General features: G+C 50.0%; 1 protein-coding gene and 1 long non-coding RNA gene across 8 annotated transcripts in view; one reads left to right on the top strand and one right to left on the bottom strand.

The window, feature by feature from the left end:
- The window catches only part of FOXP4 (forkhead box P4), a 144,333-nt gene that overhangs the window by 58,342 nt on the left and 66,276 nt on the right, over positions 1-19,715 (top strand). For 6 of the 7 annotated variants that reach the window (XR_004645366.1, XM_034767355.1, XM_034767356.1 and 3 more), the window contains one exon: positions 8,012-8,101. Coding sequence is in view for 6 of the 7 variants with exons in the window: in XM_034767355.1 (XP_034623246.1) it covers positions 8,012-8,101 (90 nt within the window). In the remaining variant the exon portion in view is untranslated. Of the gene's footprint in view, positions 1-8,011; positions 8,102-11,820; positions 11,932-19,715 lie in introns of those variants that run through there. The other variant, XM_034767357.1, reaches the window with a different exon arrangement.
- LOC117875852 lies at positions 760-10,213 on the bottom strand. The gene is made up of 3 exons (XR_004645367.1): positions 10,099-10,213; positions 9,439-9,510; positions 760-1,420 (listed from the first exon to the last, which is right to left on the bottom strand). It is a non-coding gene; the product is annotated as an uncharacterized LOC117875852 (long non-coding RNA).

Genomic DNA, 19,715 nt, shown 5'->3' with positions numbered 1-19,715 from the left:
TTGCCTCAATGACCGTTTGCACTGTGGTGATGGAGTAGCTAACCTGAATGCTAAGCCCCTGAAAAAGATGAAAGGCTAATGCTGTGGGTCCCCATCCTCCTGTATGGCTGTCTCAGAAAACCAAGTTAAGCCCTTGGGTTTTGCCAGCCAGTGCCAGTCATCTCCCATTCAATTCTAACCCACCAGCCCGAGCCCTGGCTCTGTGGTGACTTAAATCACACAAATGGGCTGTGTGGGCACGGGGCTCATCACTGAGGTAGGAGAGGGAGCTCAGAGTGCAAGTTGCTAGAGTCAGTCAAGTCTGCGGGGTTAGAATGAAACTTTCCTTGGTGGCAGGTCCAGTCACTGCAGGGCACCTTGCACTGAAGCAGCTGGGGCTGGTGGAGACAGCATGCTGGCGTAGATGGACCCCGGGTCTGGTCCAGCCTGGCCGTCCCCATGTCGCATAACCAGCTCAGTGACTCTGAGCCATCGGGTGAGTGCACTGACAGTGTAACATGGTCTCCACTACACAGCAGAGTTGGGAGGTGCTGCACCTCCGCCTCCCAGTCATGCCTGCGTGCTGGCTGTCTGATTGAAAAATGCTCGCGCCAAAACAAAACTGGTGCCAGTCTTCTTAGCAGCAGGTGGTTGGAATGGAAAGCTGTCCCCTGCCCCACACCCCTACTCTTCCCCCCCTCCCCGCCTGGCAGATATCTCTGTAACTCTTCTGTTGGTTTCTCGGCCATCCCTGGCCATCTGGCAGGGCCGGGGGGGGAGGGAGGGAGGAGAGAAGGGGGTTGCTTCTCTGGGCGAGCTACAGGGCTGTCATGGGGAGGACCCTGTGTGAGATTGGAAGGCCATGTCATTTTTTCCTGTAAATCTTGTAATTTCGTGCTTCAGAGCACAACAAAGTGAGAGAGTCAGCAGGGAGTGAATTAAATTGCCCCATGAGAGCCTGTGCGGGGTGGGCCTCCTGCATTCCATCCGCGCCTCCTCGCCTCCCTCGGCGCACGTGTGCCCACTCGTCATGGGCGTCCCCGTCTCCAAGTGGCAGGGCTTCGTCCTGTCTCCCCCGGATCAGCCTGGCTCGGTGCCCTTTTGACACATGGCCTGGCGTTGGCACGAGCCGTATTCTTCTTGTTCAAGTAATTTGCCAGCTTAATAAACCCATGCAGACTTTTACAGGGTTCCCAAAGCCTCATAAAACCAGGGGCTGTCCCCGCATCTCCCCGCGAACAAAGCTCTCCTTGTGTGGCTCGTGCAGTTAAAACCGGGTATCTCGGAGCCCTCAATTGCTGGCTACAGCAGTACGATCTCCTTTGGCAAGCTGGGCTTCCGATCGGCTCAGCCGTCACGCTGAGGCATTGCCTTCGCTCAGCTTCTCTCCTTTTGTGTGTCTTGTTTTTTCCTCTCTGTCCCGTGCTTAACTTTTAGAGAGCTGTTGGGAAAATAATTCAGAGAGTTTAGAGAGCGAGAGAGAGAGAGAATTCCGGGCAGGCAGCATTACCTAGTGGTTAGATCGGGGTGAGACCGGTAGCTGGCACTCATGGATTCTTCTCTGGACTCTGGCGCTGACCTGCTGCGTGACCTGGAGCAAGCCACTTCCTCCTCACTCTGTGCCTCTTCCCCCCGCCCCATCTGCAAAATGATCTCAAAGCACTTTTTGCAAAGATCAGCTAATTTAGCCTTGCAGCTTCCCCTGTGAGTTCAGTGGTGTCCCCATTGAAAGAGAAGGAAACTGAGGTTTGGGGGGTGGGGTGGGGAGGTGTTAATGGATTTGCTCAAGGTTGCACAGTAGGCCAGCAGAGTTGGGGATAAAACCCACGATCTCTCACTCCAAACCGAAATCTGCCCTTCCTCTTACAAAGACACAGTGAAGCGTGAAGGTCCTTGGGCAAAAGTGGCTATAGAATTACCTCACTGTGCGATACCAGTGAGGGATATAGTCAAAGGTGACATCATAGAATAGAATAGAATATCAGGGTTGGAAGGGACCTCAAGAGGTCATCTAGTCCAACCCCCTGCTCAAAGCAGGACCAATTCCCAACTAAATCATCCTAGCCAGGGTTTTGTCAAGCCGGGCCTTAAAAACCTCCAAGGAAGGAGACTCCACCACCTCCCTAGGTAACGCATTCCAGTGCTTCACCACCCTCCTAGTGAAATAGTGTTTCCTAATATCCAACCTAGACCTCCCCCACTGCAACTTGAGACCATTGCTCCTTGTTCTGTCATCTGCCACCACTGAGAACAGCCGAGCTCCATCCTCTTTGGAACCCCCCTTCAGGTAGTTGAAGGCTGCTATCAAATCCCCCCTCATTCTTCTCTTCTGGAGACTAAACAATCCCAGTTCCCTCAGCCTCTCCTCATAAGTCATGTGCTCCAGACCCCTTTGTTGCCCTCCGCTGGACTCTTTCCGTTTTTTCCACCTCCTTCTTGTAGTGTGGGGCCCAAAACTGGACACAATATTCCAGATGAGGCCTCACCAATGTTGAATAAAGGGGAACGATCACGTTCCTCGATCTGCTGGCAATGCCCCTACTTATACAGCCCAAAATGCCGTTAGCCTTCTTGGCAACAAGAGCACACTGTTGACTCATATCCAGCTTCTCGTCCACTGTGACCCCTAGGTCCTTTTCTGCAGAACTGCTACCTAGTCATTCGGTCCCTAGTCTGTAGCAGTGCATAGGATACTTCCGTCCTAAGTGCAGGAGTCTGCACTTGTCCTTGTTGAACCTCATCAGGTTTTTTTTGGCCCAATCCTCTAATTTGTCTAGATCCCTCTGTATCCGATCCCTACCCTCTAGTGTATCTACCACGCCTCCTAGTTTAGTGTCATCTGCAAACTTGCTGAGAGTGCAGTCCACACATCGCTGATCTTTACACATAGTGCATGTGAGGAGCAGGCTGAGGTACAGCCACAAGGGTGTCCAGGTCTGCTTGTGCCACTGCAAAGAATTGCACGGTGCTGCCCTGTGCTACATCCGTGCAGGCTTGCTAGTGCCTGATTGTGTGTTCCCGTGCACCTTTGGAGTTCCTCTTGCAGCTGACACGGAATTTCTGCTCCTCACAGGGATGCTGCCAGCTTGAAATCTAGTCAGTTTCAAAAAAGGAATTTTAAAAAAGTAGCTTCAGGTTCTAAACTTGCCCCCGAATCCTCTGGCCAGTTTTTTTTTTTTTTTTTCTTCACAATGATATTTTCCCATTTCTTTTTGAGGTTTGATTTTTCTCTGCCTTTCGCTGTGGGAAAGGCCCACACAAACAACAGAGGAAATTGTCTCTGCGGGGGAAACTGTAATACTGAGCCTGCACAAACCACTGTCAGATGGGAGGAGTGGAGAATTCAGCGTTAATTTTGCAGCTTGTCTGAACACAAAAGTTTTCTAGGTAGAGGTACAACCCTCCTAGGGTGTACTGATAGTGGTGTAAAGATATCTTAGACTGGAATATCTATTCCCATATGGGAAAGGGAATCTCCTGTACTGAATTAAGGACCTTTATACTAGCTGTTGCCACATAAGGGGTTGCAGTGGTTTAACATTCAGTAAGAATCATGCCCCTGCCTGATATAGTTATATCAGTACGTAATCTGTGCATAGAGCAGGCCTTATGTATAGGTAAATAAAAAGAATTTCAGACAGAAGCGTGACTTCTAAGTGGACAATGATGCATTTTCTATCCCTACTGCAGACTGGCAGGAATTGTGCTCATAATACACCTCTACCCTGATATAACATGAATTCAGATATAACGCGGTAAAGCAGCGCTCGGGGGGGGGGGGCTGCACGCTCTGGCAGATCAAAGCAAGTTCAATATAACACGGTTTCACCTATAATGTGGTAAGATTTTTTGGCTCCCGAGGACAGCGTTATATCGGGGTAGAGGTGTAATTTGTATCAGTCTCGTTCTAGTCTGGGCGTTTGTGCAAAGATCTTTGGGGTTTGATCATCCTGCAGCAGGTTCACGTGTTGGGGGTCCCCCCCCCCACCACCAAGTTTTCTTTTGAACAAACTAAAAAGTTCAGCATGAAATTGGGTAGAAACTGCCCTGAATTTTTAGGTGGAAACAGTCATGTGGTAGTTTTGCACAAACCCATCAGCCTGGGGTTCCTTGAGAAAGAAGTTTTATGAGCCCTCTGATCTTGTCTTCACTGGAGTGGGGGGGAGATTGTGTTGTTTATTTGACAAAGTAAAATGCTAGTGATAGTTTAAACACGTTTAAATTTTCATACAAGCACCTTGGTGCTTTTCCCCTTTTCTTTGGGAGTTGCTCCCTGTAAACACCTGCAAAGCTACCTCTTTATCCACCTTCAAATTCCTCCTCAAAACTCTTTCCCTTGCCATCATGCCTTGACAGTGGCTAGGCTGATGGTGCCCTGAGGCATTTGTCTATCACGCTGACCAACTCTTGTCATTTCCTGGTCCTCCCCGATCTGTCTGGATCCATCTGCTGGTCTCTTGTCTTGTATTATACTTCAATTGGAAGCTCTTTGGAGCAGGGACTGTCTGTTCTGATTGTACAGGGCCTAGCACATTGGGGTTCTGCCCCATGAGTGGGACTCCCAGGCACTACAGTAATACAAGTAATAATGAGTTATCAGGTCAATGTAAAGACTACAGGGGAGGGGAGGGTTTGTCTTGATGTGCTCATACATGTGGAAACACACTGCCTTGTCTTCCCTAGGATTTTACCTCGTGTTTGTTCCACGTACTAACAGGAGGTAAGAAAATACCGTCATTCCTAGTGAAGATGTGCCCTTGGAGGGGTTTTTTTTTTTTTTTTCTGATGATGAAACCTAAAACCAAGTGAATTCTGAGCGTGATTTCCTTGTGGTCATTTTGCACTAGCTGCCTACTGTTCTCCTGGTTCCCACCTTCCCTGTAAGTTCCTCTGACGAATTTCTTGCCCCCTACCCCCCGCTTTGGCCTTGAAGCACTCAATTTGTGCCCAGCAGCACACAAAGGTATATGGGTGGATTGTTCATTATTCTGTTGTCTTGTGTTTTCCAAAGGACTGGGAGTCCATCAGTACCAGTGGATTGACTTAAGTGCCTAAATACGGTCCTAAGAGACCAATTTTACCCTCCCCCTCCATGTGTTTTGAAGATCTTGGGCTTTTGACTTTCATTGATTTCATAGAGTGTAAGCCAGAAGGGACAATTAGATCTAGTCTGACCTCCTGAATATCCCAGGCTATTAAATTTCCCCCTGTTACCTCTGTGTTGAGCCCAATAGCTTGTGTTAGACTAAAGCATTTTAGTCTTCAGGAGTCTAAATTGTAAGTGTGCCACAAATGGAGAATAAGGTTGCCACTCTCCAGAGCGGTTGCTTGATTCACAAACGCAGCTAAAAACACAGCTTGGTTCCTGTCTGCGCTGCAAAACTGACATGTGCTTTTAGCTGTGTTTGGGGCACAACTCCATTTGTTTGCGTCCCTTGATGTGGTATATTCTGACAGTGGAGCTGGAACTGCACCATATCAAGATGTATTGTACCACAGTGTATTCGTGTGTGTGCGTGTGTATGTTTACTGGAGAATGGGGTCTAAATATCAAATGATTTTCTTTCTGTGTGTGTGTAGTAGATGCAACCTGCAATAAGGACCCCCAGCTTCAGTAACCACTTCAAAATAATCTCAAGATTTGTCTCTTGCATCTTACAGTTTGTCTACATGGGAAAATGGACTGGTATAGCTATTGCTTTGGAAGCAGATTAAGCCAAACTGAAAAAGGTGCTGCTGTTCCAGAATAAGAGAGTGCACACAGTGAGCTAATCCAGAATAACTAATGCACTTTCAAGTCACACCCTGCCTTATTGCAGAAATAATTTCCTGGTGTAGACAAGACCTAAATTAGACCCTTGGTTTAAACAGTAGCCAGCTAATCTTTTTTTGATGGTCCATTGGATGGCTGCTTGAGAGTGGTTTGCGTGTTTGGTCAACACTAGATAATTATGCAGACTGTATGTGTGTGAATATATAATTAGACTGCGTATATGCTATATATGTGATGGACAACCTGATTTGCTTGTGTCCTGTGTAATGCGCACACAACAACAGGGATTCCATTGAAATGGCATATTCATGAATCTAATGACACTGGGTAGGTGTAAGTATGTATGTAACTGTATTATGTGCCTTACCCCTACCCCCGTGCATTTGGATATGTAATTACTCTGGATATGTGCAAGTGAGTGTGCTAATCTCTCCGCTTTCGAGTGTAAATTCAGCTGCCCCTCCGAACAGTGTGTACGGTACAGTATATAATGTATAAATGCCTGACGGAAAGTAACTTTGTTCTTTATAGATGGAAATGTGGAAAATTAACAAGCGGCTCTTTCTTTGGGACACACCCTGCAAGTGCCTCCGCCGCCTAGGAGTGCACAGCCGCCTCTTGGAAGCCAGGGCCTTGATTTACGGCCCTGGCGCTGACAGCTCACTGGAACCCACATGCTGTTTGCAGCACCGCCAAGCTGGGCTATGACCCTGCGACCTCTCCCCCTCCACTCCCCCCTCCTGTCTCTGCGCTGTAATAAAAACCTGTCTTGCAGGCAGGACTACAATGACTTTGTTGTTCAGAAAGGTACCCCCCCTCTCCCCAAAATCTTTAAAAGCAAAAAATAAGGAACGTATGAGGAAATGGACCTGGGAGCAGCAGCCCGGACTACCACAGGATTGTTTGTGTTAGAATTTATTCCCTTCTCTTTGCCTGCTCTCAGCTCCTGAATGAAACCTCTCTGTCCTGTGCTTCTCTTACTCTTTTGCACGCCCTCTCGGCTTCTTTCACACGTTTGCCGTCTTTCACCAGCTCTCATGGACGCTTTGGCTCTTCTGCCCGTTTGCGCACGTGCGTTCTCTTGTGCATGCCTCGTGCTCACACGCTCATTCTCGCAGTTACTCTCTTCCTCGTGCCCTGGTGCACTCGCTTGATTGGGCTTGCATTCGTTTTCCCCCACCGTTTCCCCCCACTTGCTTTCACAGCGTGTTTTTGCACACGCCTTGACTGGCAATCTCACTGACTCGTGCTTTTCTCCAATGCCAGCAAAGTGTTTCATTTTTAGTTAATACAAGTGACTTAATAAATATTATTGAAAACAAATCAGTGAATGCTCAGGAAACTAACAACACTTTCCAGGCAGACGCCCATAAAATAAACAGATTCATGTGCCGTCACTAGCAAGTACTGCTAAACTCCTCTCCTGCATTGCTGAAAATTATCTGCAGAATGTCCACATTCTGTCACTGGTTATTCATTTGGGGTGAAATCCTGCTCTTTACTTGGTCTACTCCTCTGGTAGTTATATGCTCCCCTCCAGGCACCTAACAAATGGATTTAGCATCACCGCACCCCTGTGAGGTAGGCAAAGATTAGCATGCCCATTCTACAGATGGGGAACTGAGTCACAGACCGGCAAAGTGACTTGCCCAAGGTCACACAGGGAGAATCTGTGCTATAACTGAGAATAGAACCTGCCTCTCCTGAGTCCAAGGCCATCTTCCTCCAACAAGTGAGCTGCACTCTTTTGGTGCTATTCCCTGCATTATCCCTCTGTCTCTCTCATCCAGTTAATCTTAAGGGTATGTCTACACTGCAATCAGACACCTGCAGCTGACCTGTGCCAGCTGACTCGGGCTCTGGCTAAGGGACTATTTAATTGCAGTGTGCACATTCAGGCTGGAGCCTGGCCTCAAGGACCCTGCCCGGTGGGAGGGTCTTGGAGCTCAGGCTCCAGCCCCAGCCCCAGCCCGACTGTCTACACCGCAATTAAAAAGTTCCTTAGCACGAGCCCTCAGAGCCCGAGTCAGCTGGCATGGGCCAGCCGTGGGTGTCTGATTGCAGCATAGACATGCCCTAAGGGGCTTCCTGAGACTGCTTTATCCTTCTGGCCGTACCAGTAAGTGGGTCTGTCTCCAGTTGGATGGTGTCTAGGTAGTGAGCGCATACACAGGTAGATAAGGCACAAGGAGCTTGAAAAGAGAAATTACCTCTTCTCCTCCACCACTCTCTTATCTTTTTTTGTTTTTGTTTTTTCAGGCTCTCCAGGTGGCAAGACAGTTCCTTCTGCAGCAGGCCACGGGGCTGACCTCTCCTAGCAGCAATGAGAACAAGCAACCCGCAGTCCAGGTGAGGCAGAGAACCACCTTCACCCAAACCCTTATGGGAAGTGTTCTACTAGCACAAAGAGAACTCCTCCACTAGGGGGGTTGGCACAATCTCCAGAAATTCATTTGTGTCCTGGGTGGGCTTCCCAAGATCGCCTCTGCAGCTTAGGAGCGTCATTGACTTTCAGCAGAATGGTGCTCCTAAATGATTGCGGGTGCTTTGGGAAGGCTCATCCATTTACAGACACATGCGTGCATACGCTCACGCTCCCTGCCATAGAGTCCCTGGCTTAAAAACACCTACAGGGAGGTCACGTGCTCCACTACGACTCCATAAGCTTTTTAACAACTTTGTAGAGTCCCTGTCCGTATCCTTTGGGCTTCACCATAAGAGAAGTCAGTGGGGGAAGGAAGGGACAATGTCTCCGGTGTTTTGGATACAGGTTAAAATTTCAGGAGAGGAGTCTTTCACCACCTCCCCTCCCCCCTTCCCCCCTCCCCCTACGTTCGCTGGTTTGGGCTGCTCATCCCAGACGGTGAATGCTTAGGGGGAGGATTAGGACAGCTGTTGCAAATCCATCTAACTTGTGGCTTCTTCATTTCACCCAAGGAGAAGTTCTCCTGCGTATGTGGGTTCTGGGGGGGCAGGCTGGGGTCTGGTAGGGGGAGGCTGTTTTTCAGTAGGTGTGTATTAATGAGCTGTGTGTCAGGGGCACATGTTTATGGTGGGAGAGGGTTGCGGGAGTGTAATATTAGTGTACGTGGGAGATTTGGGGTTAGGGGGAGAGTGTGTGTGTGAGAGCGACAGAGGTATCCATATATGTCCTGGGACCATATGGAAGGACATGACCCTAAGGCTATGTAGCTCTCGTGAAGAGGCTTACATCAGGGTGGTGGGGGGAGCAGGGGCAGTTTATTTTATAGTCTGACCCAGGATGACGGGCAAGGGGTCCAGGACGGAGGTGGGATGAGTGGGTGTTGCCAGGTTAGAGAGGGAGCTGGGGTTAATGACCTGGCCTTTCACCTCTGCAGATCTGGCTTTAAATCCCAGCTCAGGTCATGAGTGGAGTTGCCTTTGGTGGACTCCTGTAAGGCCCCATTTGCCCGCATCATAAAACCCACAGTGCATCCTGGCTGCAAAGCAACTGGCGGTCAGTTCAACAGGAGCCCGGATTTGGAATCCGAAGCAGGGAAGGGGGCTGCTGTGGGTCAGGAATGAGGGATGTTGGCACATCTGGGGAGCGAGGGAACAACAGCTGCCTTCCGTATCCCGGGCTCAGGCCAGTCCTGTTCGCCCCTCTTCTCCTGAGCACTAAATTGATTCACCAATTAAACATGAGGGAACATGCTGGGACTTACCCCTCTCTCCACAGAGTGGTCCTGTTGCTCTGTAGCTGTCTGGACACAGCCCTGGATTTGGCAACCAAGGACCTGGAGAGAGAGAGATAGAAGCAGACGCCTGTAGGGCGTTGGACCCTGTGGAAGGACAGGGCAAGTCTGTCTGTACTGCAGTGGGAGGGTGCAGCGCTCCCCTCCCAGGAGTCTGCGACACCCCACCCATGGGGGAGAGTCCCCTGGAAAGCATTCTTGGGGCCAGCAGGCCCATGTGCTGGGGCGAGATGCCAGGACAGCTAGTGCCCGTGGCTCTGTGGGGGGAAGGGTGATACATGGGCTCCTCCCAGGAGGCAGGGCACTGCCTGCCAGAGGAAGCTCGCTGGGATCACTGGCACTACGAGGGGGAGGTACTGGCAGTGGGGTTTGAACCTGGGACCTGCAGCACTGAAAGAGTGAGCTAAAAGAGGGACTCCTGAGATGGTAGCGGTAGTAGGTCTTTATCCTCTTACACAGACCAGCCACGAGAGGGAGTCCAATACCAGGGTGGTTTACCTTGGCATTGACAGGGCGCTGCTGAGGGGGGAAATGTGGTGCTGCCAGAAAGGATGGCTGGCAGGAGGAGTAAAATTGCTGCAAGAGAGAGGGAAAGGGGGCTGACCATGGTCATGACCTCAACCCCCTCACCTTTTCACAGGCAGTGTCCTTCTCTAACCTCAACCTGTTGACTGGCAGCCTCAGCCACGCTCCGGCAGGTTCCTCCCACGAAGGGGGGCCGGCGAAGGGGGCCTAACTCCAAAAAGAGAAGGAGAGAAGCAAGGCCCAAGCGAATATAAAGTGACAATTTAAAGAGCTGTGCGGAGGGGCTCTCCCTTCAGGCTAATTAAATTTATCGGCGAACAGCAGGTTACCTTATTAGAGCCACGTGGGTTTAATTAACAAAGGAAAGTAATTAGCACGAGTTCTCTCTGAGCTGGAGGTCCTTCCTATAGCAGGCAGAGCTGGCTCCAAAGCCCGCTGGATGCGGGAGGGGGAATCTGGGGCAGGAGGGAGGAGAGGAATGTCGGTTTCTGCTCATCCAGGTGCCCCAGAGAGCGAGATCCACGGGACAGTTTTTGTTGCTGTTTGTTCCTCTCTCCACCCCCACCCCCGGCAACGCGCGCCTGGAATGAAACAGGGGTTAAATTAATCTCCCCCTTCCCCCCCGCCCTGGCTTTTTATTATTGTTTTTCCTTCTTCCCCCTGTTTTGTTGCAAGCTGTATAATTGCCTCCTGATCTTTTCACCCGTCTCTCTCTCTCTCCATCAGGTCTGTCTTGTTCTCTCCTTCCCTCAGCTCTGCACCGACAGCATTATCGCTGGGGCTGGGCAAGGGGGTGTCTTTGAGCGCCTGGGGGGGTCTCCACCTCCCTTCCTCTCTCTCGGCAAACGTGATATCGAGCGTATTTGCTCCACCTCGTGCCTTCGTTCCCCTTGACCACAGTGTGCTTCAGCTCAGGCCCGTGGCGTGTTGGGGGTTGGAATAGCCTCTCTGTGAGAGCAGTGGAAGTCCCGTTCCTTGAAATCTTTTAAATTTTTAGACGGGACAAAGCACTAGGGGAAGGAATCCCACCTTGGCAGGGACAGGAGACTGGACTGGATGGCCTAATAGATCTTTCCTGTCTCTGATTGCTGCAGGCTTGAAACTCCCCAGAAAACCTCTATCCCTTTAGGAGGATAGGATGGAGTCCAGAGCCACTCTGAAACAGGTCTCCGTTTTCGTCCCACCTGCCTCAGAGGCGCAGACCCCCTGCAGGGACAGCGGACCTGCTGCCGCGTGGCCTTAATGGGTTTGAAAGTGAAGAGGGAACGGATGAGAGGAAATCACAGCTGCGGTATTAACAGCAATAATTAGTCAGGGCTTCTCCCGCGCAAGCAGGCAGCTTTTTCCAATAGTGTTTTCAGGAAGGAAATGCAGTCATTGGATGGAAAATATCTTGAAAGAACAAAGACAGTAAGAGTGAAGTCAGATTCCGGTTACGTACGTGTGTGTGTGTGTGTGTGTGTGTGTGTGTGTCTATTTCTCCATTTCTCTCTTTCACGTTCTGTTTCTTCTCCCATGGTGTGTGTCTCTCATTCTGTCACTGCCTGTTTATCTTCCCTTTCACCCTCAGTCTTTCGTGATCTGCTTTCTCTCTTGCGCTCTTTCCTCCATCCCACCCCTCCCTTTCGCTGCTGTCTGTCCATCCATCTGGCTGGCTTGTTCAGAGTTAAGAGTCCGGCTCCCTCCTCCCCCTTTTGTCTTGCAAAAGAACTTGTGAAAGTTGTAGGCTATATGAGTCAGGAATAGCAACCTGTCTCCCCGCCCCCTCCTTCCCGGCTTGCCCCTGCCCAGCAGCTGGGGGAGGATCTGAAGGAGGGGAGATAGAGGATTAAGCAGACTCCTTTGAAAGGAAGTTTATCTAACGGGGAATGGTGTGGATGAGATTGACCAGGAGGGTTTCTTCAGACTGAAGTGGAGAAGGAGAGAGGCTATTGTATGGTGAGACGGCCAGGCGGGGAGCAGGGCTTCTCCACCACCAAATCCAGGGTGGTGAAGGGGGGGCAGAGAGCATGGAATGACTGGGGGAAGCACACTGCTCTTGGAGGGAGCTATGGAATCAGAGGCCGGGGGAGACTTTTGTGAGTTAAGTTCCTAAGCACCCGTCACTTCCATTGACATCAGTGGGCGATGCAGGTGATCAGCACCTGTTCAGGATTAGGTCCTGAAGGGACCTATCCTGCAACCCTTGTGTTGTCTCACTTGTGTGGCAGGAGTTAGGAGGATGGGCTGGCTCTCCAGGCTGCTCTTTGTCTGGCTAGCAGCCTGATCCTGCACTGGGCTGCTGAGCTCGCATTGACTTCAAAGGGAGCTGAGGACACTCAGACCTGCTCAGCACCACCCTGTGGAATCACAGTCGGGTTGGCCGTTCTCTTGCGCTCCTAGTGCAGTGATCTGGTGAGCAGGGCTCTGTTCTGCAGCACACTGCCTGTCCTTTTCATGCTAGTTAATACCATTAGGTTTCATTTCAGCTCCTCTCTCCCCACCTTAGCTGTTATGGGACTGGATGAAACAGACTCTGGGGGTTCGGTCTGGCCTGATTTGCGGCTCTCAGTTAAATCCAGATAAAAAGCTCCTCTCTTTCAGCTGAGTTTCACTTGGAGATTTTTGGAGTTTGCTCAAAATGAAGGGGGCACAATGCCCCATTCAGGCTGAAACTAGTCCCCCAAACTCCCTGCTGGCATCTGAGGCCCTCACACAGCAGTCAGTCCTCTTTCAGCAGAGAATTTAAGCATATGCTTGACTTTAAGAACATACTCAAGTCTCGTTGATTTCAGTGGGACTTAAGCACATGCTTAAATGCTTTGCTGAGTTGGGGTTTACTGGATTTAAATAGAAAAACTGCATGGAGGTTAGGGTCTAATATCAGCTGGCAGGAGGAAATGTCCTTAATGTCCATTATAATAATACTTAGCTCTTCTATACCACTTTTCATCAGTTGATCTCAAAGCATATTACAAAGGAGATTGGTACCATCATCCCCATTATACAGATGGGGAAACTGAGGCACAGAGAGGGGCAGTGTCAGTCTCATCGTACCTTGGATATCATGAAAGGTGGCCACTGATAGTTGGATCTATTTTTTTGATGTCTCATTTTTTGGGCATCCTCTCCCTCCAACGCAAGTCTGCTTTTTATTCAGTGGGGCTGAGAATCCGCAGCTCCCAGGGATGCCAGTGAGAGAGGTGGACGCCCAGCACTTTCTGCAAAACCAGGCCCCAGGTCTCTCAGTTGGGGTGCCTCCATTCTTAAGTGCCTTTGGGCCTCAGTATGTCAGGATCCTGCCCCTGTTCTAAGGATCCTTGCTGATAGGGGAACATCTGGGGCATCGAGCCGGCTGTGATAGTTAAGAGAATGTTGCTCATGTGTATTTGAAAAGCAGTACGTAGCTGCTGAGCTTGCGAGGACTCAGTATTTCAAACGTGGAAGCTCCCCCAATCCTCTTTCCTTCGACATACTCAGAGGTGCAGTCAGGGCCGGCTCCAGGCACCAGCTGAGCAAGCAGGTGCTTGGGGCAGCCAAGGGGAAGGGGCGGCACGTCGGGCTCTTCGGCGGCAATTCGGCAGAGGGTCCCTCGGTCCCTCTCGGAGGGAAGGACCTGCTGCCGAAGAAGAAAGCGGTGCGATGGAGCTGCTGTGGATCGCGATCCCGGGTTTTTTGTTTTTGTTTTTTCCGCCGCTTGGGGCGGCAAAAACCCTGGAGCTGTGATTGCTGCAGCTGGGGTAAAAAAAAGTCTGAAACCTTACAAAAAAATTGCTTTTCACCATTGAAACAAAACCTCCCCTTTTTCTCCCCTAAAAAAGAAATTGCATGTGGGTGGTTACTGTCACTGTAAGTGGGTTCTTCCCCCCGCATGGCATGGTTTGTGTCCCTACATTTCCGCCTCCAGGAACTTAATAACGGAACTGCGTGCAGGGGCGCTAGATGATGCTGGAAGAATCAGTTCAAGACGTGTTGATAAAATACCTAATGCCCGGTGCTTTCCAGCCTCGCTGGGGGTGTGGTGTCACAAGGCTGGTGTTTTCTGGTTCCCGGGTGTCTCGGTCTATATCCCATTAGCTGTGACTCTGGATCAATGTCTCTCAACACTTGCGGTCCAATCAACACACAGCTGCGGCTCATGTGACATCCTCAGGGCCATACAGATAGTGTATATATTGTGTGGATGCAGCCCACATAACACGTAAGAGAGCTGCATGTGCGGCCCACAATGGTAACTAGGTTGAGAACCACGGCTCTGGATACTGGAAGCCAACCTCTGTGACTTTCTTTTAAAAGTGAGTTTAGTGCTGATTACCAGAATGATGGACCTGGAGACTGAAATCTCTGTTGACCTTTAGAACAGACGTAAGAGAGACATTGACAGCTGCCCCACCAGTGTGCCTTGGAAGGGATGCCCTCTAGAGGTAAGAAAGGGGGTTTGATCCCTATTCCCACTCACTCTTTGGATGGGCAACAAGCACCAGTTGCAATGGGAGCAACTTGTGATAAGGATGCTGCCTCCTGGGATCTGGCCCGAGACCCACCAAGCTCATTTCCCATCAGCTGCCAAACAGCCATTCGGTGGGCACTACTTTGGGTCATGTCACCCTCTGCTAGTTTTGTACCCAAGGTCTGGAAGTGTCCAGCTGTATTGCCTGTTTCCAGTCCCTGTTAGAGACTAGGCAGCTGGGATTCCTGTACTGCCACTGTCCCATGCTGCATCTGCTCTGTGGATGAGTAGAGGCCATGAACCTCCAGGCAAAAAGGTAGCAATTTCACTCTGAAACCACCCCCCTTCCTGTCAACCTAGAAGCCATAGCATGGATCAGCAGGTGGCCAGCTAGGAGATAACATACCATCCTGCTCTCTGCCTGCTGGAGGGGAAGGGGGAGACTCCTGTCCCCTGTGGGACGAGGTCTCTGGGGCTAGAAATGTGTCCGTCATGGGAGAGGGAAGAAGGGCGCTGAGGAAGGAGCAGAGAGTTTGGAGCAAACTTGAGAAAATTGCTTTTTCTTTTGTCTGCTGTGGCAGGGAGGGCACTGGAGCGGAAAAGTGTATTTTGTTGATTTGAAACTTGAGTGAAATGGGTAATGAAGACAGATCAATACCGGCCCCTCCGCGTTCCCTCTTGAGGAGAAATAGAACAGCCCCTTTGAACTCTGGTGGTGCAGCGCTGAGATTTTTTCACTTGAATCTGCAGCGCCCAGGTCTAGGCCCCTTTCTCCAATGTCCTCTTCCCTTTGGCTGTCTGGCCTCTACCAAATAGCGATCCCTAACTAGTGGCTCGGTCCGCACCCTGCAGGCTACAGGAATAACACCAGCCCAGGGGCCCAGCTGCTCCAAGGAGAGCAACAGTGTTTGGAGAATGGGTGACCAAGAAATCACTTCAATTCTGTAAGACTTTGTTGGCCTGACCAGCTAGACGAGTATTGCCAAAGGGTAAGGAAGAGAGCGCCCCGCTCAGGTATTTGTCAAAGGGAGATAAGACACCTCCCACCCGGATAGACGCCTGCCTTTGGGTTTTGGTCCTCTGCGTCCGTTTTGTCAGCGATGCCCATTCCCAAGGCGGTGCCAGTCTGGGATGTAGTGTGACGCCTTCTCTCCCTGGGGTGTGGCAGATTTTGAAAGGGATTGTCAGCCACAGGAAACATTCAGACAAGGCGCGCTGATACGTAGGGATACGTGAGCCATCTTCCTTTTATCTACTGGGGTGCCTGGCACTGGCGAGGATGCGTGCAGGTGAGATCATACAGCATATTCATAACTTGTATATGTGACTGAAACATCAAACTCACCTTCTCTCCTCTGCACAGGTGCATACACCCGCTCACGTTCACCCACATACTTGCTCCTGCCTTCACCTTCACCTGGAAAGGCTCCCTTGCACGTCTCCTCTCCTGGGTGCGCTCCACGGTCTCGCCCTGAATCAGTTCCCAGTTGCCACTGCACCCTGTGAAATGACTCTCAGCAGTGTAGAGAGTGCACAAAATGTGTGTAAAACCCAACTAGAAAGAGGAAGGCTTGTGCAGTGGCTAGGGCACTACCCTGGGACTGGGGAGACGGGTTCTACTCCCAGACTGCCCTTATGAGCTTGAGTCACTCACGTAGTGTCTCTGGCCAAAATTTCTTAAGGTATTTAGGGGTTGTGGCACTCAGCGTTGCAATGCCTAAGTCTCAGTTTAAAAAGTGATTTGGGCACTTAAGGGCCTAAATCCCATTAACTCTCAATGGGATTGTTGTCTCATAAGTGCTTAAACCCCTTTGGAAAGTGAGATTTAGGATCCTAAATCAGTTAGGCATTGTAATGCTGAGCGCAGCAACACCTACATACCTTGGAAAATCTGGGCCTCAGATCCCCATCAGTAAAATGGGGATAACCGTACTTCCCCACCTCACAGGGCCCCTGCGGGGATAAATACACGGGAAAATTGTGAGATGCTCAGATAGTGTGGTGATAGGGGCCGTATAAATACCTAAGAGATTTATCCAGGTAGACCATTCTGCATTTGTAGCAGTTCATCCTCACACCGGCTACTCATGGTATAAGGTAATGAAGTATCCGTCTCATGTTCTCATCTGTACGCAAAGTTCACTCTCTTGTTCTGATTCTCCATGGCATGTGTATATTGCTTGACGCTCTAACTGTGAGCCTAATCTTGCTTCTGTTGAGTTTTACTATTGACTTGAAGCAGCAGAGTAGATTCCAGGGACTGTTTCCAATCTTACTTGATGGGTTTTAAATTGGGAATCGCTCCACAGAAGTCAGTGGCATTATTCCGGTGCAGTATCAGAATCCAGGTATTTAAAGCCCTCGTTGTTGTCTTTTAAAACAGAGTCGAGACCAAATAAACTCCAGAGCCTGAAATTCAGGTAGCCGCTTCCTGCAGCGCAGCTGGAGATGTGTCGGCCTGATGCTTTCTTGGGAGCCAGCAAATGTAGTGACGGGGCTCGGGCCGAGGCTTGCTCTCAAATGGGGTGGGGATTCATAATTACCATCTGGTGGTGGTGTTTTAGTCCAAATTCAAAGTGAAATGTGTTGGGCTGTCTGCCTACATGGAACAGTATCCCAGGTGGAGAGTAGATGAGAGTGTGTGCGCTATAGGGGGGATGTATGGCTTATGTGTCTATCATGGTCCATCCACTTAAAGAAAAGCCATTCTAAGGTTGGTGTTGGCCAGGTATTTGTTCCCTTTCCTCATTTAGCTCTTCCCGTCCCCATAGCAGTCCCTCTTGATGTGTTTTGTTGATTTCAGATTCAAAAAGGATGTTCTTAAACTTATCTTCATTTTTATTATCTTAATCATGGCTTTTGCGTTCCTAACGTACGGTGCCCTGAGCTCTGTGGCCAGCATACATGCTTTCAAACTAAGCTGTAGTGTGCATGTGTGTATATCTGTACAGGGTGTACACATAAATACACATCTTGATTGGGCAACGAGATGCACACAGTAGGCCCATGTGCTGTTTTATGGTCCCACTGAAGTAAATGGGATTCTGGCATCTGTCTGCATGGGACAGATTACAGGATCAGGGCCATAGCTGTGCAGCTGGGTGGACAGCTGGGTTTGCTCTTCTGTGTTAGCTTTTCGACTGGGATATATGGGAAAGGGTTTAGTTGAGCAAGAAAAGTGACTAAAGACCTTTCTCTCTAAATGCTCTAACTTACTGTTCCCACCTTGCTCATTATGATGCCTGACCCCTTTGCGCTTCATGTAGTTTCCCAGCTTCTTGGAAATATGCTCCTATGATTAACATTGTTTCTAACTGAAGCGGAAGATCTGTCCATTAACTCTTTGAGGCTGGGCAAGTTGTGGGTCTTCTAATATTCCATGTGCTAGTGGGGAATGGCCCCAGCCCTGACTTGTGAAGATAAATTGCATCTCTCAAGCTTCAAACTTTTGTGTCTCCTGAGATAATAAGAGCATTCACTCCCTACGATAGTGGAATCAGGGGTCCCCACTACTCCTGCTTCTCCACTACTGCAAGGTTCCTGGCTGGGATATCAACTCCAGGAATGAAGGGGGTCTTTAATTTCTTCCTTCATTGAGTTTCGGACTTCCTTATGCTGCCCCAGTAAGTCAGACTCCAAGCAAGAAGGCAGTTCAGTCAGCATAGTCATTCAGTGTGTGGCTTTCCCCTGTTCTGCTTCACTAATGAACCTCAACCCTGATCTGGAAGGAACGTTCTCTTCTGGGTTGCAAAGGAAGGTTTATTTTTCACAATGCTCATTCAGTCCTGAATTCTCATTCCTGTAAAAATGCTCCCTACCAGATTCTGCTCTGTGACACTGGTGTAAATCCCACTGAACACCACTGGCTTCTGTGAACTTGCTTCAGATTTATACCGAGAGTAGAACTTCCCCTTTAACATGAGACTTGTTTTCCACCCACAGACTGGTTATCCCCCCATCCCCAGCCGCCCTCCCGTCTCCGGCGCAGTGGGATTACAGCCAAGACAGCTCAGAAAATCACCCCTTTCATCCCCCCCCCCCCCGATTCTGTTCTCAAATCAGAGATACAACGTCAAGGCATTTGTTCAAGGGCCAAAGCTGTTAGTAAGCAGTTTTGTGGAATGGCAGTGGGCCAAGGAGTGCGTCATTCCCTTCTTTAGCTCGTTGTCTGGCAGATGCCAGCTATGACACATAATACAGGCCATTCTTGGAGAGAAGAATCCAGCAGTCCAGGCTGCCCAGGCAAAGTTTTTGTTGTGGTGGTTCTTGGAGAGTTAATATTCAGAAAGAGGAAAAAGTTCAGCTCCCAGGGAAGGGAGGCACTAGGGCGACTGGAGATAAGATGAAAGAGGCGTGGTGGGAGCCGTTGAATGCTGTGTAGACTTCCAAATGGCCATGCTGGTTGTTTCGGCTCCATTTGGACCTGCTGCGTGTTACCATGATATGCCGTTGCTTTTCTATACCGCCCACGCTGCGCTAGGTGCTGCACGAAGAATAAAACCCAACCCCATCATGCCTCAATAATCTCCTACTCTGTTAACATCTACCACTACTTAGATGCAGGATAAGGGAGTGGCAGTTAATGCCAAATGGCACGCTGCCTTTATGTCATGGGGAACTGTTCAACCTGGCTGGGATTTGAGCCCCTAGCGCTCTAGCTGACAGATTTGAGCATTAACCCATTGCACCCCGGGAATACACGGTTTATTTTTCTCAGCGCCGATCTTTCTCGCAAGGATTCGTCTCTGGTTTGGACATGGTAGATGGCTCATTAAAGTGCTATGCCTATAACACCAGGAGCCCCAATGGCCGAGATTCCGGTTTAGCCACATCCCTAGATATTGGTCATGGCCCTTGCAAATGAACGCCCGAATGGTGGGTGTATTGCAATAGCTGTGTGAGTGAGTCGTGCTTTGGCAGCAGGGCTCACGTGACTGTGTCTCCCATTAAGCCTGTCCCAAGCACAGTAGCTGCAGGCGCTGCGTTAAAGGGCTCCAGGTTAAGTAAGCTGTTCAGCATCCATGTTTTTAGACATCCCCTGGGTACGTGCTGCTCGGTTTACTTTCCTCTTTATCATCTCAGATGCCATTAGGCGCCTTAGCGTGGCTGTTACCAGGCCTGTGGAGATAGATGGCTTGGCATGCATCTCCTCTGCATGGAGAGCAGTGGCAACCAGGGCCGGCTCTAACTTTTTGGCCGCCCCAAGCGCAAAAAAAAAAACAAAACCCTGTGGCGCGGCCGGAGCGCGGGTGCAGGGGGACAGGCTGGGGGGGGGGGGGGGGGGGGGGGGGGG

Source organism: Trachemys scripta, chromosome 4 (genome assembly GCF_013100865.1).
Source record: "Trachemys scripta elegans isolate TJP31775 chromosome 4, CAS_Tse_1.0, whole genome shotgun sequence".
NCBI classification, from domain to species: Eukaryota; Metazoa; Chordata; order Testudines; family Emydidae; genus Trachemys; species Trachemys scripta.
Note: the sequence above shows the minus strand (reverse complement) of the source record. Positions and strands in the feature narration are given on the sequence as shown.